Source organism: Salvia splendens, chromosome 9 (assembly GCF_004379255.2).
Source record: "Salvia splendens isolate huo1 chromosome 9, SspV2, whole genome shotgun sequence".
NCBI classification, from domain to species: domain Eukaryota; kingdom Viridiplantae; phylum Streptophyta; class Magnoliopsida; order Lamiales; family Lamiaceae; genus Salvia; species Salvia splendens.
Genome location: NC_056040.1, coordinates 15067034 through 15086295, shown reverse-complemented (window position 1 = coordinate 15086295; position 19262 = coordinate 15067034). Strand labels below are relative to the sequence as shown.

At 33.7% G+C, this 19262-nt stretch overlaps 1 protein-coding gene across 2 annotated transcripts; it reads left to right on the top strand.

Moving 5' to 3' along the window:
- The first annotated feature begins 10711 nt into the window (after positions 1 to 10711).
- LOC121746832 (glucose-1-phosphate adenylyltransferase large subunit 1-like) lies at positions 10712 to 15027 on the top strand. Of its 2 annotated transcripts, none has more exons than XM_042140770.1 (15): positions 10712 to 11199; positions 11438 to 11741; positions 11945 to 12067; positions 12527 to 12697; positions 12937 to 13029; positions 13139 to 13225; positions 13306 to 13361; positions 13466 to 13559; positions 13679 to 13864; positions 13982 to 14062; positions 14148 to 14234; positions 14314 to 14418; positions 14516 to 14622; positions 14705 to 14765; positions 14867 to 15027. In XM_042140770.1, the coding sequence occupies exons 2-15, from the start codon at positions 11508 to 11510 to the stop codon at positions 14966 to 14968; spliced, it is 1587 nt and encodes a 528-aa protein (XP_041996704.1). In that variant the 5' UTR covers positions 10712 to 11199; positions 11438 to 11507; the 3' UTR covers positions 14969 to 15027. The 2 variants fall into 2 exon arrangements, with proteins under 2 accessions (XP_041996704.1, XP_041996705.1); XM_042140771.1 differs by having other exon boundaries at positions 10727 to 11199; positions 13142 to 13225.
- The last annotated feature ends 4235 nt before the right edge of the window (positions 15028 to 19262 follow it).

The window sequence follows — 19262 nt, the reverse complement described above, 5'->3', positions numbered from 1 at the left end:
TCAAATTTATAAATTATTAAAAGTCTCTTTATTGTTCTGTTTACTGAATGCTTTTTCAAGTCTTTGTTTTTGTTCTGTGTTTACTTTTTTTTCAGTTTCTTAGTCCAGGTACATTAGTATTAAGGCACATGAAATCAACAAGAATTTAAGCTTTTAAGCACTCATTCTAATCCAAACATCTCTTAATCTACTAAAATGAAAATAAACCATCATAAACAAACAAAATCCCATCATACCATCATGTTTTAAGAAAATATCAGCAAGATGTATTCCATTTAGATGAAACTATTCTCTTATACTAATAATCAGATAATCAAACAAGAATATGTAAATTGATTGACATGCACTTTTAGAACATTATGCATTTAATTCTACAACCGGATAAGCATTTTTTTTCTCATTTTGCATATATATATTTTTAATTTAGCAAACGATGAAACAAAAGAGATCTTCTACTATAAAGAGTTCTGTTCTCTATGAAAGCTTAAATAATCACTCAGGTAAGCCATCTATACCTTACATCATCCATTTTGTGTGCAATCTACATTTAATCATTAGCAATCCTTTGATGCTGTTTTAATTAATTAATTAAGAAAATATTTAAAAATATCACCTTTTTGTGTTTAATTTTTATTCTTACAAATTTGTAAAATCTCATTTTAGTATTATCTTTAGTCTAAATTACAAATGGAGTTTTATTTAACATTAATTGATCTCCTACTTTAGATGTAATTTGATGAAGTTAATTAGTTTATAATCTTTTTGGATAAATATGATGTTCGTGTTTATTTGATTGAGCTCTGATAGTATATCCAAGTTTGATACAATCTCTAATTATTTTGCTGAATAATTTGAAGTCGTTTGGTATTCCTAATCATGCATAGCTTTTGAAGGTTGGTTTTCATGTTTTGTTGATGAGGAACATTGATCATTCTAATGAGTTGTGTAATGGAACTCTGTTGATAATCACACGTTTTGGTAATCATGTTTTCGAGACGAAAGTTTTGATTGGTCATATCGTTGGTGAAAAAGTTTTGATTCCTATAATTTCTTTAACTTCTAATCCAAAATTGTCATTCAAGTTTTACACACTGTCATTTCCCTTTGACTATTGTCTCATGGGTGATTTAATTTATAATATTTTAGTACGCAACCGTTGTGATTAAAGACATTAAGGTTACTATTGTTAATATTTTAATTATAATATCCGTGTTCCAAATTATTCATCATTTTGTATTACCATTTGCATTATCGGTATATAAAGAGGATAATATGGAAGCAATTGATAAATTTTTTTTATGTCAACGTATAGATAGAAATATTTAAGTGTGCAAATGTGATTATAAGAATTTTGTTTAATGCTACATAAGATTACATAAATATATATTTCCACACGCATAGAATTTATTTTTTGAATACATATGTTTTGTTGATTAAAATTATTGAACTATTTATTTTTTATTTATTTAAATTATATGATTTTTTCGTCTCATATCCTCATTTACACATATATTTTTTTTGTATATATATATATATATATCTTATTCTAACTAACCCACTATTTATCATTAATCGGGTATTTCATGTTTGTCATTTGTTTTATTTTATTTTACTCCACTCATATCATTAATTAATATTGCATAAAATCGTTTTCCAAACATAAATATTACATTTCTCTTTTTGTTATTGTTTATAATATTTTTAATCCTTTATAATGTTATGAATACTTATTATAATTAACACATTTTTTTAATCATAAATATTATTAATTCTCTTTATCCTCTTTTTTTATTTTTCTTATTTTAAAATTTAATTTCATTATTAAAAAATCTTATGTCCCGTGCATAGCACGGGTGATAATACTAGTTGTGGATTAATGGTTGAGTAAATTGAATTGATCATGAGAAATTTTAAAATCACGAATATTTTGAGATTGGAGTTATGGTTTAGTTGATTAGTTTGTCACAACCTCATCAAAACTAGCATGTGGCTACTTACTATATATGATATGTTAGCAATGATTTTGGGTATTTTTCTATTGTATTATTATTGATATACTATCAAATTATGTAAATGTAGGCATCATTTAATATCCCATCTGCTAAATATGCTCTTGACCTTTTTATTGACATTAATTGGGACACTTTTTTGTTGAGATTTTTTTTATGGAGACCATCAATTTATGGGCCCATTTGCCTTTTATGGCCCGTTTATATAGTTGGGCTGCTATCTTTATTTATCCTAATTTGTTGATAATATTTTCGGATGTAAATATTATTCCGTGCTTATACAAATTTATAAGCCTAGTTTAATAATGGTTAAAGATAAATGTACATAAATTGTATATCTACATTTAGAATGATTACGAGTTGGAAATTTGAAGAATACAAACTATTTATATGACACTTAATACTTATAAATAATTATTTGACTTAGAAAGAAAATATCGTCATCATAGATTTTTACAATTACTCCTTTTTTACACAATTCGAGTTCAATCAGCTATACTGAGATTTTAATTTTATCAAAGATACACTTAGGCCATCCGCAATGGGGTGGACGATGGCACGCCCGATGGCGGGCATCATCCGCGCCCGCCATCGTCCGCCCCATTGCGGGTGCGTGACATAGGCTGCGGACGATCGTCGCGCCCTATACTAAGGGCACGGAGTATAGCGCGGACGATGTCCATCGTCCGCCCCATTGCGGCCTACGCGGACGATAGGCCATCGGCCGCCCCACTGTGGGCTACGCGGACGATGGTCGCGGACGATGGCACGCGTTTTTTATTTTCTATTTAAATCTTGTTTCTTATTCATTTGTACGTACGAACATATCGACTATCTCTTTACATATTCTCTCTCAACATCCAACCAAAATGAATCTCGGCGACGACACCAATAGTTCTAGTTCGTCTGAGTCCGGTAATTCGACGTCAGAAGCATTAGATGCAGCCGTTGAAGAGGCCATGGCGGCATGCTATGCGGCAATATAGCGCGAGGAGGAGGAGGCGGCAGCGGCGGCTGAGCAAATCCATAGGCCTATTCGACATAGGACGTATGTCCGACGCGACCACCCGGAAGCTCACAAACGTCTGGTTGAAGACTATTTTGCCGATCAACCACGATGGGGCCCGACTATTTTCTGCCGCCGGTTTAGAATGTCGCGGTACCTTTTTCTCAGCATTGTTCGGACACTGCCTTCACGTGATGAATACTTCACATTTCGGGAGGACGGCATCGGCAATCCCGACCTTACACCATTGCAAAAGTGCACGACTGCTATTCGTCAGTTGGCATACGGCACCACGACGGACCTTTTTGACGAGTACCTCCACTGCGGGGATTCTACTGGCCGCGAGTGTCTGAAGCGCTTTTGTCGGGGGATAGTAGAGGCCTATAGCGACACATATTTGCGCAAGCCGACTGCCACTGATTGCCAGGGTCTGATGCAGATGCACGAGACGGCGCACGGGTTTCCTGGGATGCTCGGGAGCATCGACTGTATGCACTGGCAGTGAAAGAATTGTCCGACGGCGTGGAGAGGCCAATTCACAAGTGGATACAAGGGCAGCCACCCGACAATGATCCTCGAAGAGGTCGCTGACCATCGACTCTGGATCTGGCATGCTTACTTCGGCGTAGCCGGGTCGAACAATGACATTAACATCCTCAACTCGTCCACCCTCTTCACCGAGTAATGTAACGGCAACGGCCCGGCCATCGAGTTCACTGCCAACAGACGCCAATACCATATGGGGTACTACTTGGCCGATGGCATCTACCCACGGTGGCCAGTTTTCCTAAAGACGATCAGCTGCCCAATTGATGAGAAGAGGGTTTTATTTGCGCAAAAGCAGGAGTCGGCGCGGAAGGATATCGAGCGGGCATTTTGGTGTGCTCCAATCACGGTGGGCAATTGTGAAAGGGCCGGCTCGTTCCTGGTACAAGGAAGTCATCGCCGATGTCATATATGCGTGCATAATCATGCACAACATGATAGTCGAGAATGAAGGCGGAAGCATCACCGATTGGAATGAAGATGACCGTGCATCTAGCTCGTCCGGCACGTCGACCGAGACACCCAATAGAGGGTTACCGATAGGCTTCAATGAGGTTCTATCTAGACAGGCCTCAATGCGCAACCAACAGGATCATGCGCAGCTTATGAGCGACATGATTGAAGAAGTGTGGGCTCGTAACCGCCGTCGCTGAGTTTGCGTTTTTTTAATTCGCATTGTAATGTATTAATTTTTATTAAATGAAATGAAGTTTTTGAAATTCGTATTTTAATTTATTAGTTTTTTTAAATTCATATGGATTTTGTAAATATTAGAAAAATGATTATGTGGCGCGCCTTAGGGCGCCCCACTGCAGGTGGGGAGGTAGGAGGATAAAACTGATGACGTGGCCTTAGGGCGCCCCACTGCTGATGCCTTAGTAAATATAGAGATGTAATTTAAGTGCAAAGGTTCTTTTGGTGGGCAATGGTTTCGTTGCCATCGATCAAGTCATTTTTTTTCACTTCATTCAGTTTCTATATAATACTTATCATGTTATCACTCTAGTCAAGTCTTTTTAACTATCTACAATAGTTCAATTATCTTATGGTCATAGTGATTTAAATCAATTTACTGATTGAAGAAGAAATTAATTGGTCATCAAAATTTATGTTTAGTTAAAGATGATGTATTTTCGTAATTTATCATAAGTTAAACATTAAATGGTAAAATCAAATAATCGAACATGCAAATAACCAAGCCGAATATTTTGGATTGACGGGTACTTTACATACTCTTAAGTCTTAATTATATGAATCATGTACTACAATGATAGCTCCAATCTATAGATTTTGTATTTTTTTTTGTATTTTATCAAATAAAATTATAAAATGACTTTTGAAAGTGGTCCCATGTTTGTAAAGTTTAGTAACAAAGCACATGAAATTTCATGTAACGGTTACTTATACTGGTTATATGTTTTTTTTTCAACAAAAACGCCCTTTGTGGGCGGGAGATTTAGGCAGACCTCCCACCCGTAAATAGAATAAAAATAAAATGTTCTAACAACATGATCTTAACCCAAAAGTAACTAGGATCTAAACAAGAACATGAAGAAGCCAAATAGAGGTCCCACAAGTCGAGATTCTCCGTACTATCAAGTGGAAAGAAACTGATTATATATATATACGAGGGAGAAACGAAAAATTATCAAAACCAGCCACCAAGGACGCTGGATCAACCCACATCTCTACGTCGGAAATGAAAGTTAGGATATCCCAGCTGGTCCATCCTAGCTAGCGCCTTCAGATACCGAAGCGCAGAGATTGGATCATAGTAAGTAAGGGCAGGGGTCTGAACCCCTACTTATATGGTTGAACACAATAGTATTTCCGTGCATCTCTAACATTCGGATACTCATCTTATTTTAATTTTTATAATATTTCATTCGAAACACTAACGCCCATATTTATTTTATCTCTTTTTCCTAGAAATGTTTTATGTAGAGAAAAGCTAATGATTTTGGGGAAGAAATATGGTAGTTGTGGAAAAGGATTAGCTAAAATAGATATTTCTTAGAGAAAAACCGAAAGTGAGTAAAAAAAAGTTGTGCATAGCTTTTGATATTGCGTATTTTGCATTCTTACATATATGGAGTACTATAAATCCATCTATTTATTCTTTATGAGTATAGAAAACTGAATAAGATTTTAAATATAGTAGCCATTATTATGTAATTGTAGGCCCATAGAGCCTCAAGAAAGGCCTATTATATAGAATTAGAGGCCCATTTCAGTACTAAAAACAAATCCCAAGCCCACAAATTCAATTAATTTTGTGATTGTGAGTGTTGGAGTCTCATTTGATTGAAATATTGTGATATATATATAAAATTTAGATGGCTGTAAATATATGTGTAGGAGCATACCTTATTTCAAAAGTGGCTTATCTGGGTCGTTTGCCCAATCAAAATATTTTACTTATTTCACTAAAAAAATACAGTATCAACCTTGTGTGAGATTTTTAGATGTTTCTAAGCTAAAATGAAATTTTGAGAAATTTCACAAGTTTAACGCGACAAATTCTCAGATTTAAGTCACCAAATTAGGTATGGCTCTTCAATGCTGTCAAATATATTTAACTAACATCACAAGTCACAACCAATATTTTTCATTTAGGACTTGTAGCTTCTTATTTTGTGAAATATAACAAGTACTACTTTTACAAGTTTAACTAATGAAGCAGTGTCATTGCACTAAAATTACTAGCTTAGAAATTCGTGGCCTTCCTTTTATTGAGGAGAGTGAGACAATATTACAAATCTCAATTCCCATCTCACATCTCCAAAGGGGAAAAAAATGAAATTTTTGCATCATTGCATTATTTATTAGTGGGTTTTCACATGTCTTAAATCTTACTACATGTTTTGCCCATCTTATTTGCTACTACGTTATAAGCTTCTTGAAATGACACGAAGTCACCTTATATTTTTTATACTATTAATAATTGTTTCATAGCACATGCACACATCTTACATTCTCATTGAGTCATTTATCTTTTTATTTCATTTTAAGCTAAATAATTAATTTATTTTGTAGTGAATTAATTTATGTCTTGAATAATGTAATTAACTAAACTATGAGCTAAAACGATCAATCAACAGAAATACAAGTGTATTTTTATTTCTAAAACACAACAATATTGTTTATTTTGTAATATTAGTACCATTAAAAATTTGCCACTTTTCTTTTATAGTAGTGAAGAATACATAAGTCAAACCTCACCACACCACCACTTTTATTTCTTAAGTTGAGATCTTTACTTCACTTACACACTATTACCCACTAACATAAAATCATGCTGCTTTATAATATGAATTTTTTTAATATGAACGAAGGGAATAATAAATTCAAGGACATTGTATCACAATCTCGAAGCTTTCGACCATCTTAAATTCTTAATACTACATTGTTGCAAGAATAAAAAAATATTGTTGTAAATTTGTAATTGCAATTTACGTATCCCACACTCAAATATTCGGAGTAATTTGAACATATCAACCTATTAATTTAGAGGTACAACATCTTATAAATGAAATTGAACTCGTCACAAGAATATAAAAAAAATACTCGTAATAAGTTCCATATTTCAAATGAATGAAGTAGCGACACCTGTGCGGACAGAATTTTTCATGCTTTAAATCATTAGAGCATCAGCAATGACGCCCGTTCCGGCGGAATTCCGACCGGCGTGCCGGAATTCCGTGGCGGACGTCCGCCATTGTGCATGGTATGCACGGATACGGAATTCCGCCGAGGACACCGTAGTTCCGCGGCGTTACGCGGAATTCTGTCGCGACGGGCGTGCGGACGTCCGCCATTGCGTTGACTCCCACGGACGTCCGCGCAGAATTCCCGTTTATTGCATTAAATTTTTTTAATTGTGGGAAGTCCTTCCGGATGTGCGCTACTGTGCAGTGGGAAGTCTTTATGACGTGGCAAGAGGTGTTTTTGGGAATTCCGCCGGGAATTCCGCGTCACTGCTGATTTATTGGGATTTTCTCTGCGATTTGTTTACTATCAATCTATGTCACTATCGTTATCTCTATGAATTTATCACTGCAAATTAAATCATTAAATACTTGATACTATATATAAAAATCATTGTATCTTGCAGATCGTTTGCTATAAAATAAGGCCGATATATATGTATTAACAATATTTGTTTGGACAACTGGTAATGAATTAGTCATTTGTTTTCGGAAGGAATTTTATTCTGCAACAACTAAACATTTATTCTAATGGTTTCTTCATGCGGTCATTTATCCAACAATGGTTAATTACTTTTCTTAAGTGATTGTGAAATCTTATTTTTCCAACAATGGTTTCTTTTCCAACCTAATTTAGTACTATTGGAAGGCTTTTAAATGAACAGCATCTACGTTTAACAACCTTTGTTTTCTTCTTATGTTGAACAAGGGAAACTATTTTATATTACTATATTTGGTATACATATATATAGAGAGAGTAGTAGTATAGTAATATGGTGTGATTTATGATAAAAAAAAATAATATTTCCTTAGAACTAACGATTAACAACTCATGGTTCTTATTAATGTAATAATTCTTCATTCATGTTAATATTTTCGATATACATATTCACTACTCTTTTATCAATTAAAGTAAATTACTAGAATATTTTAAATCTATTTGCAATTGGGAAAATAAATATATGGTCATGTCTCTCTCTTGAACAAAATATCATTAGTTTGATTAGGAATAAATTGGTTGATGTTAAACAAAGTGAAATGGACTTGGAAAAATATCTCTCTATACTAACTCATGAACCATGTGAAATGAGGTAACATTTAATCCCCACTGGTTAGTTGTAGCAATCATTTCCCAATTGCAATAATCTAGCATCGTTAATGTCTTTTTCTAGGTGGATAATTCTTAAACATGGACTAGGATATTAAATTGTGATTATTTTAAGTACAATCACATCGTTTTATGAATTTTTAGTTATCATTTTAGTTGGAAGGCCATTTTAGCCCCTCCATTTTGAGAGTATGCTACAATCCATTTGTGACCGCTAATTTAAAGCACACACCAGCATTTAATTTGTTCATTTTTTTATATCACTTAAATTAAGATTAAAATCATCAAATTTACAAGTTACTTAAAAATCAAAATCTATTCTCCCTTTTCATTTATTAAATAATTTAATAAATTAAACTTTGACTTTCATGTACTACCTCCATCCCAGAGTCACATTTTGTCATTTTTGTCCGTCCCATAATCAGAGTCACATTTTATTTTTACTATGAATGATAAGTAGCTCTCATATTCCACTAACTCATTTCACTCACATTTTATTATAAAACTAGTATAAAAAAGTGGGCCTCATATACCATTAGCTTTTCCAACCCACTATTCTTTATATTTCTTAAAACTCATGTACATACTAAATGTGACTAAGTGGGACTAAGATAGTAATATTTATATTCGACTATTATTATGGTTGTGATAGTGCTATGATTTACTCCCCCGTCCCACAAAGATTGTCCAAGTTTTTTATTTTCGTCCGTCCCACAAAATTTGTCTTATTTCACATTTTACCATTTTTGGTAGTGGACCTCATATACCACTAACTCATTCTTATTCACATTTTATTATAAAAATAATATATAAAAGTAGAACTCACATTCCCCTAACTTTTTCAATTCACTTTTCATTAAATTTCTTAAAATTTGTGCCCGATCAAAGTGAGACAATCTTTGTGGGACGGAGGGATTACTCCATAACTGTAAAGGTTGAAAAAAGAGAAGAAGATCTATTATAATTAGTACACGTGAATGTTACTCCAACCATCAATTTGATTGGATAGGAAACTAAAAACTTATTAAAGCTCTAAAATTTATCCGAACCAATATTCTTTCTTTGCCACAGTATGATGTTAATGTATTTGATCTGAATCGTTTGATTAATCAGTGTCTATATATGATAATATATTAAATTAATTTACTAAAACGACACACACTAGAAGTCATCTAGTAACTTGAGGTGGTTCGTGTAACATGGGTTTGTCTCAAGGCTATAAATTAAATTTCTCTATATTTAGATATGTTTATTTTTAAAATTCATTTTTATTGTTTTTACGCGTATGTTCATAGTCTTTTTTGTTCTAAACGATTCATACATAAAAATTCATAGATATGAATTAATAAGTCGTATGTGATCCAATTGACTTTGTTAAATTCTTTTGTCGATGTTAATAGTAATATATATGATAATATTAATATGTAAGGTATGATATCTTAATATGTACTCAGTAATTGGTATGTTCATAATAATATACTCCTAGATGGCTTAATGATATTGTACTTGAAGATTATTTTTAATTAATACAATATCGTTTCTTTCTTAAAAATGATTAACACAATTTACAAGAATAAGTATGATTCCCAAATTTCGTAGCTAGTTTCAACGTTTAGAAACGCATAAATTAGAAGATATTTTTCTTTTAACTAACTTATTAAAAGTTTGACTGTTCGAATCACATGTGCATTACAAAATAAGAATTGTGAGTGAAAAATATCATAGTAATATATTGGCATATTAGCATTAGACAAAGTAATGCGTAATTCATTTTCAAGTTATCAAAATTTGTACATTAAAATAGCGTTAAATCAAAATAATTCATACAATAGTAGTGTTAGTAAAAAATAGCCTCCTGTCAAATTACTAAATTAATTCTCTTATTTTATTAATTTTATATTAAAATTTATATATTATTCTTAAAGTTTTCATTCTTAAGGGACATTATTATTGCATATGATCCATTCTCTCTGCTTCTCTTTAAGAAGATTTTTTTTCAACAACATATCAACAAAATCCACAAAAATTGCTCGATTCAATCTCTGACTGTACATCATATTCACTATCTCAATCAAAAATGACACCAACGATTGTGAAATCGATTTTCATCATCCAATAATCAACTTGTCATATCATATGGCGTAGAAAATGCATATGTGCCTCACAACTGCTCGACAAAATGTCCCACTGAACCCCTTCCATTTTTCCGACTTCCCAAAATTAATTTACAGCCACTCGTGTAAAATCACCCAGATTTTTACAAAAGAATTTCCTAACTTTTTTATTTGGGATCAAATCACGACACACACAAAACACCAATTTTGGTTGTAACTGCAGATGAGAAAGGGACATGTGTTTCGCCCACTCTTGTCCAAACGCAGAGGGGTCTAGAAACGTGGACGATGGCCAAAAACCCAAAATCTTACACACTGAAATGGCTGCCTATTGCTGAGTTCACGCACTTGGGCGTGTTTATGTTTGTGGGATAAACAGGATCCTCAACTTGGGAGGCCTGATTTTTTTCCAATTCCACAAATCTCTCTCTATATATAGCAGTGAAGCTCACATTTAACAGAAATAAATTTGCAAGCTTTCTCGTGAAAAACTCACAGGCCAATAAAGCTACCACCTTTCACCTCCCCCACTTGATGCATACACTTCTCATGCATTCTTGTCAGCTATAAATCCATCGCCAGCTTTTCTGAAATAGATCTTCAAGTTATTGTTTCAAGATTCTTGTTTTAGGAATTTGTCCTCAATTCAGAGTCTTTACTTGTCTATAGTTCTGGATGATCTACTCGCATGAGATCTTGAGCTTGGAAGGTATACAATTTTTTTAGTATTTTTATGATGAAAGAGAATACTCACTACATTTGTTATTAGTTCGTGTAACGTTAATTCAAGGCTACCAACTGTTAGACTGCCTTTTCTTGTCTAACAATTTTTAAAATTTTTAAGATATATTGTGATCTATACTTTACGTGGTTATTTAGTTTACATTTTCTTCATTTCGTGCTTTACTGTATTCTTACACTTACGCGTAAACATCTGATTTATGTAGTTGATCCAGTGATTGTCTGAAAAGAGTGGTGATTGTTGAAATTTGGTCTTGGGGAGTGAGAGAAACTGCTATGGATGCTTTCTGTGCTACGTTGAAATCGGCATCCCATTTGGCGAATCCGACCAAAAGTGTGTTTTGTGGTGAAGAGAATGGGTTTTGGGGAGAGAAGATTACATGGAGTCTGAGTAATCGTGCTGGGGCTTGTAAAATTGGGAAAAAATTGAATCTTGAGAAAAGGGGAAGGAAGATCAAACCTGGGGTTGCTTACTCTGTTCTGACCAGAGAAAACAGCAATCAAACTCTGGTTAGCATTTGCTTCTCTCTTTTCATGTCCACTCGATTTTAAATATTGTTTGGTGATTGTTCTGATTGTATTCTATGTCGTGTTGTTATTACTAGAAATATTTAAGTAGTAGAATCTGTGATGAGTTTAGAACACGTGTGAGTGTATTTGATACAATGCCTTGATGGTTGAAACTGATATGGTGCTTCTTGGGGTTTAATCAGACAATACCTGCTCCAAGATTCGAGAGACAGAGGGCGAATCCAAAAAATGTGGCTGCGATCATTCTGGGAGGAGGTGCCGGGGCGCAGCTTTTCCCTCTTACAAGCAGAACTGCCACCCCAGCTGTAAGAAAAATGCCTCATCTTTAGTGAATCACTCATGATTAATGTTATGTTTTACCAGATGTTATCTTAGTTTCTTACTACAATTTTCTAAATTAGAGTGTGTGTATGTGTGTATGAGAGAGAGAGAGAGAGAGAGAGGGGTGAGTAATTTGCCCAGTGTGTTTGATTTGGTTTCTTACATAGAAGTTTATTAGTCCTTTCATATGTGTCTAGAGTGGTTAAACATGATCAAAGCAATTAATAAGAAATGCACTGAAACTATTGAATTCAGAGATAGATCAAATGTATCTGATTGAAGGAGAGTTTGTGTGACTGAGCTTGGGAACCAGGAGACTGGAATTATTTGATGAACTTGATCATACCTGCTTAGTTTTTTGCCTTTCATCTCTAAATCCAACATCTATGCTCAAATTTTCTTGATACATATTTTTGTGGTGTTGCACAATATGCTGCACACAGGTTCCAATTGGAGGATGCTATAGGCTGATTGACATCCCAATGAGCAACTGCATCAACAGTGGCATTAACAAGATCTTTGTGCTCACTCAGTTCAATTCTGCTTCTCTAAATCGACACATTTCTCGAACATATACTGGGAATGGCATTAGCTTTGGGGATGGTTATGTTGAGGTGAACACCTGTATAACTGTGAACTGGTAGTTGATTACTGGCTTGTGAATTAAACATGTTAATATTTTGTACTGGATAATATCTATGGATTACCATGATATATTGTAAAGTGGGAATTACCCATGAATCTATGGAGGAATACAAGCAACGATAGATCCTATAAAAAAGTGCTAATGGGTGGAAGTAGTCTCTGATTAATTTTTAAACCCAACACTCATCTGGAAGATGTATCCTTGTAGGTTTTGGCTGCGACTCAGACGGCAGGGGAAACAGGAAACCGGTGGTTCCAGGGTACAGCAGATGCGGTTAGGCAATTTATATGGCTATTTGAGGTGAGTCTTCATTTATTATGTAATTTACTCGATACCTACTCATCTAGCCTAGCGTCTCATTCTCAAACTGGGAATCAGACTCTTGACGTCGACCTTCTACTGGTTTTAGCAGGATGCCAAGGCAAAAGATATTGACAACATCTTGATTCTATCAGGGGATCATATATACAGGATGGACTACATGGACTTCGTTCAGGTATATCAATAATTTGGTATTAGCAAGTGTTGCAGCAAACTCTATAGTGCATAAAATTTAACGGGTGTTTCTTTAAACAGAACCACATTGATAGAAATGCGGACATCACACTCTCGTGTGCACCAGTTGATGAAAGGTTAGATTGACTGACTAACTAACCTGCTGTAGTTTGTTTATGTCTTTTTTTCAGACTTTTCTCTCTGTTATTGACAATGTGAATTGTAATCTCGATTTCCTCAGCCGAGCATCATCCCTTGGACTGGTGAAGATTGACAGCAGAGGTCGTGTATCTCAATTTTCTGAGAAGCCTAAAGGCGTGGATAAGATGGCAATGGTATGATGAACTGCATCTCGAACAATTTTACTATGTGAATTCTATATAAGATCACTTGATCTCTTGCGACATTACCTGTTGATATCTTCTAAATTATGTTGTGTTTTGATATACTGCAGCAAGTTGACACCTCTATCATAGGATTGTCCGCGGAGGAGGCTGTAAGATCTCTGTATATCGCTTCTATGGGAGTATATGCATTCAAGGCCGACGTTTTATTGAAGCTTCTCCGGTGGAGATACCCGACTTCAAACGACTTTGGGTCTGAGATCATACCATCTGCAGTAAAGGAACAAAATGTGCAGGTTCATTTCCATCTCTGCACCTTTCGATGATGTTCAAGACAAACAATGCCCAAAAATAATTCTATTTCCTTAATCTGTATTGATCTCTGAGGTTGTTAATACGAATCATCTTTGCAGGCATATGTATTTAGAGACTACTGGGAAGATATCGGAACGATAAAATCATTTTATGATGCTAATTTGGCTCTTACGGATGAGGTAGCTCTTACCTTCTTCTCTTGTAATAAGTCATCCAAGCTTACTACTGTATGAGGTATCTTGACATTTGCAAGCTTGTTTTCAGTTTCCGAAGTTCGAATTCTACGATCCAAAGACTCCGTTCTACACATCACCCCGTTTCTTGCCACCAACCAAAATCGACAATTGCAAGGTAGCTATGACAGTGTGGCGTCGTGATAAAACGCCCTATAGATAAATGTTTCTGATGCTTTTAGTTAAATCCTCTCCAGATCAAAGACGCGATCATATCACACGGGTGCTTCCTGCGGGAATGTGTAGTTGAACACTCTATAGTAGGCGAGCGCTCTCGTCTCGACTCCGGGGTTGAACTCAAGGTGAGCACATCATGCCTTCATTGTTAAAGAATCTCAGTTTGGTATAAGTGACATTTTTTTATTTTCATATTTTCAAAATTTTATTTTTTGATAATAGGATACATTTATGATGGGGGCTGATTCTTATCAAACGGAATCAGAGATTGCCTCACTCTTAGCTCAAGGCAAAGTTCCAATGGGGATTGGTAGTAACACCAAAATAAGGTGAAGAGACACAGAGTTTGCATTTGCTTTACATTTACAAAAAAAAAGTGAGATTCTAACACAACATACTACTATCTTGCAGTAACTGCATCATCGACAAGAACGCTAGAATCGGGAGAGACGTGATCATCAAGAACAAAGATGTAAGTTCGATTCACAGCTAGCTCATTACTTCTCTTATCACTCCGCGTATATAAGGTTATAGCATCGGTCATGTCCTGATATCATCTCTGGCATTGTGCAGGGAATCGAAGAAGCTGATAGATCGGAGGAAGGGTTCTACATTCGCTCGGGGATCACTGTAGTAGTCGAGAAAGGAACGATAGCTGATGGAACGGTCATATAGATGTGTTGCTCTTTGAACACTGCGATTTATACACATAACGCTTAATTTCTCTTTCCATATTACAGCGCTTGCTTTAAAAATTTTAATTAGTAAATTTAGATAATAATATTATATATATGTGGTATTAATATCGAAAAATGATCAACATTTGAAGTAGACGGGTGGTTTCACATTCTAAAATTTACGAAGTGAAGAGCATCCTTAATGGGTAAATATGGATAAATATTTAGGTATCAAGTATTAAATCTTGATTAAACTAATTAAAGCTTATAAATAAAAACCCTGTTTCTCATATTCCAAAATATATACTCCTATTAGTAACAAGAGGGAGGAGCTCCTTTGCTATTAGATAGAACATTCTTCTCAAATGAACATCTTCGAAATCATACAAATTAACAACCGAATAAATACTCCATATTTTACTACTATAAATCAAACCACACTAATATTATGTGGAATATTGGAATATCATGTGTTGGATTAAACACTTTATAGATCATGTGTTGAATTAAACACTTTATAGATAAGTGCATGGCAGAGGCAAAAATATACTACTTACATTATTCGTAACTACAATGGAAGGATTTTGATGAACTAATTCAAAGAAAAAAAGTTTAGAGAGAGAGGATAACCTTTTCGAATGTTTCACCTTGATTGAGAAGATATAGAAGCTTTTTGATGATCTAAATCAAACAGAAACCAAAATAATTATGTAGTAATTTTTTAATTAAAAAATGCTTCAACTGTAGTGTACAATTTGACTTTGCATAAAAGAAAAAGAAAAAAAAAGTATAGAGAAATATTACAGCCAAACATCTTGTTTTTATCAACACCAAAACTTTTCAATTCAGTCAAAACTTCATTTTTCTCAATCGCCACAAACCAATAGCGATCTGCTGAAACTTTAACACAAATACAAAATTTAGTATCTCTAGTATTTTAAAATAAAACTATACAATTCAAAAAATAATAATGGTAATATACTACCCTTTTACCACGACGGTCTTGGTCTCTTTTCTCAAACAGGCATGACATAGTCTTCAAAATGAAGAGAAAGTAAGTTTGTCTCTACGATAATCAGTTTACCTTAGATTTTTCTCACAATAATTGCTATTGAAGGGAATGATACGACTTATTAGTGCTAATATTTTGGCAATAAAAAGTAATATGGACTGATAATGATATCTTACATTACGAAGCCATATTCGTACATCATGATCCGTGTGAAACCAAAAACCCAAAGGATACAAACAAAAATTATATAAGATAATGTACGAAAATGATATAATAATGTACGTCGTCACTTTTAAACATAGACATCATAAGGACTTGATGTATTGGTTGATATAAAGATGCTGCAAAAATAATTAAGTTAATCAACTAATATATTCAAGATAATTGTACAAAATGCATGTCATAATGTATAATATACAAAATGTGTGGCATAATGAATAATGTAAAAAATGCATGACATAATGTTACTATGTTGTAGGTAAAAAAATACGTGTACATTAATATTTAGCATACATTTTTTATTACTACACAGAAAATGAAATCTTAATAAGGCGTAATGTACTATTATAACATAATAATGTATCTCTTAATTTATAGAACTAGTACTGCATATTAATGTAAAACTTAACTAAAAGTAATGTACAAGATTAAAAAAAAGGTACTAAAACATTAATGTACGAAATCCTGAATATAATGTCAAAAACAACTTCTAAACAAATGAATACTGGAAGCAAGTGTTTAAAACTAAAAGTTTGAAACATAAATTAAAAAATATCAACAACCGGCTTCAACTCAGGCATACACGTCATAAAAGGCAACAACGTACTGAAGTGATTTGACCCTCTGACCAACAACTGGAATCTACTCTTGAGGGCATTTGGGTACAACCAACACTGTAAACAAAACAAAAAAATAACATGTTAGATTCTCTACATTAATGTGTTAACCCGTGATACATTATACAAGCATAAGTGTACATAACTCCATACCATCTTTCACTTTTACATGAAGAAGCAATATCTCCACATCATGTTATGTTACATCATTCAGTCAGTTCCTTACATTAATGTGTACGATTGATACATTAACAAACCATATTCGTACATAAATATATGTATGAAACCAAAAACAGAAAAATACAAACATAAATTATAGGAAATTGTTGGTAATATGTCATAGCCCCATGTATTGCGAAACTCAAAGGGTAAGGATTCAACTAGACTCACACATTAAACTATTTCTTTCGTACATTAATCAAAGAACGCATATACATTAAAAAACGGATTTGTACATCAAATTCTATATAAAACCAAAACCAAAGAGTAAAAACATAAATTCTATGTTTTTTTAAAAAAATTAAACCCTATATAAGGGAGGAAATTACAAATAAACTCCTATACTATAGATAGGAGGAAATTACAACTGATGTCAAGAGGGCTCGAATTCTATGTCAGTGAAGGTAATATGCCCTAGCCAAATGGATTTATAAACCCTAGGGAAAAGGATTAATCTCTCTGGCCTTGGTGAAGTTTTCTTTAGTCAATCGGTACTACAACCTAACCCGAAGGGATGCTAAACCCAAAGGGTATGGATACAACTGCACCAAAACATTAAACTGTTTATTTCGTACATTATACAGAGAGAGCATGTACATTAAAAAATCATATGCGTACATCATCGTTACAAGCAAAGGACGAACAGTATTCATAAAACAAATGCAAGCAATACGAGAAATCTGAAGAGTATTCACAAATCATAAATATAAAATACAAAACTACCTTCTTCTATCGTCCACAACTGCAGATGAATTGGCAGGTTTAATAATGATTTCCTACACGAACTGACGACTACGACGAACAACTGTAGTTACTCAAATTGTTGGAAGCGGAAGGCGATGAAGAACTACAGTAATTCTCCTCTCCAGAATCGGCGCAAAGAAGATTATTAGTGGTGTTGTGTGATAATTATAGAAAACAAATCTCCCAGAATAAAAATATTACGTGAATCATGGGCTGTGAATAACTGCTGATTTTGTGCTATACCATCCATACCCTTTTCGATTTTTTTATTATTAAATTTAATTCCAAGTGGATCATATATTAACCATCAGATAACCACTAATCAATGAATGAAATTAGTTTTCATTTTTAACAGTTTTTACACATTGATCTGAATACATCTCATATATATATATATATATATATATATGTGTGTGTGTGTGTGTATGTATGTATAGAGCAATGATCTGCTTGGCGCTCAAAATGAGCGGCAGCATGAGCGCCACTCTTCAATACTCTTTTTTTTTCCTGTTTTTTAATTTTATAATTTATTCAATTCTCGTTTTCCTCTTCGATTCCTCTACGCTACCCTTCTTTTTCTTCTACAATTCTCTATGCCTTTCCTCTTTAATTATCAACGCCTCCTCTCGCTTTTTTTTCTTCTACAATCAATTCTCTATTTTTTTCTCTTTCTGCAATTCCCTCTTCCAATTTTGTGCCTAAATTTTCTTGCTCAATTCTTATTTTCTTTCAATGATGCTACTTGCAATTGCCAACTACAGACAACTTAGAATGCACATGGCTGTCAGATTTGATCTCAAATTTTGAATCTCTATTTTTGAATCTCTATTTTTTGAAATCATTATCCCCAAATCTGAATTTGATATTACACATAGATTTGTGTTTGGAGAGAAAAACGTTGGGGAATTTCAATTTCTCTGTGTGTGATTTATATTTCTCTATAAATATGAGATTGTGGATATATTAGAAGTGATAAATTACAATATAAGATGTGTAGTGAAATTCGATTTTGGAAAAAAAAATGTTATGGAATCTCATTTGGAGAAATTATTGATAGAAAAAGTGAATTGAGCAGATGAAATTGTACGGGATAAAAAAAACTGTGTATGGCTTTTTGAGTCAATATCGCTGGAGAATCAGGATTTGTGAAGAAATATAAAATAATTTCATAATGTTAAAGGAATTTAAATTAATTTAAAACTAAAAATCAAAAAGAGAAAATGAAAAAAAAATTATTAAAGAAATTGTCGCTCATGCTGGCGCTCATTTTGAGCACTCAGCAGAGCAATCCTCTCTCTCTCTCTCTCTCTATATATATATATATATATATGGGTCCTCTTATAATGGCTTATAACACCATAATCCAAAACTAAGACTAAATCTACACCCTTAGATTTTGAGATGAGTGGATGAGATTAAAGCTTCAATAAATAGTAGACAAAATATCAATAAAAGGGTAATATCGTCATTATGTTATCATA

Excerpts from the sequence above, each read along its gene's own strand:
- LOC121746832 (XM_042140770.1), top strand. The coding sequence starts at position 11,508 with ATGGATGCTTTCTGTGCTACGTTGAAATCGGCATCCCATTTGGCGAAT. Across the intron at positions 11,742-11,944 it reads AAAACAGCAATCAAACTCTG|ACAATACCTGCTCCAAGATT; the intron begins GTTAGCATTTGC and ends GGGTTTAATCAG. Across the intron at positions 13,560-13,678 it reads GCGTGGATAAGATGGCAATG|CAAGTTGACACCTCTATCAT; the intron begins GTATGATGAACT and ends GATATACTGCAG.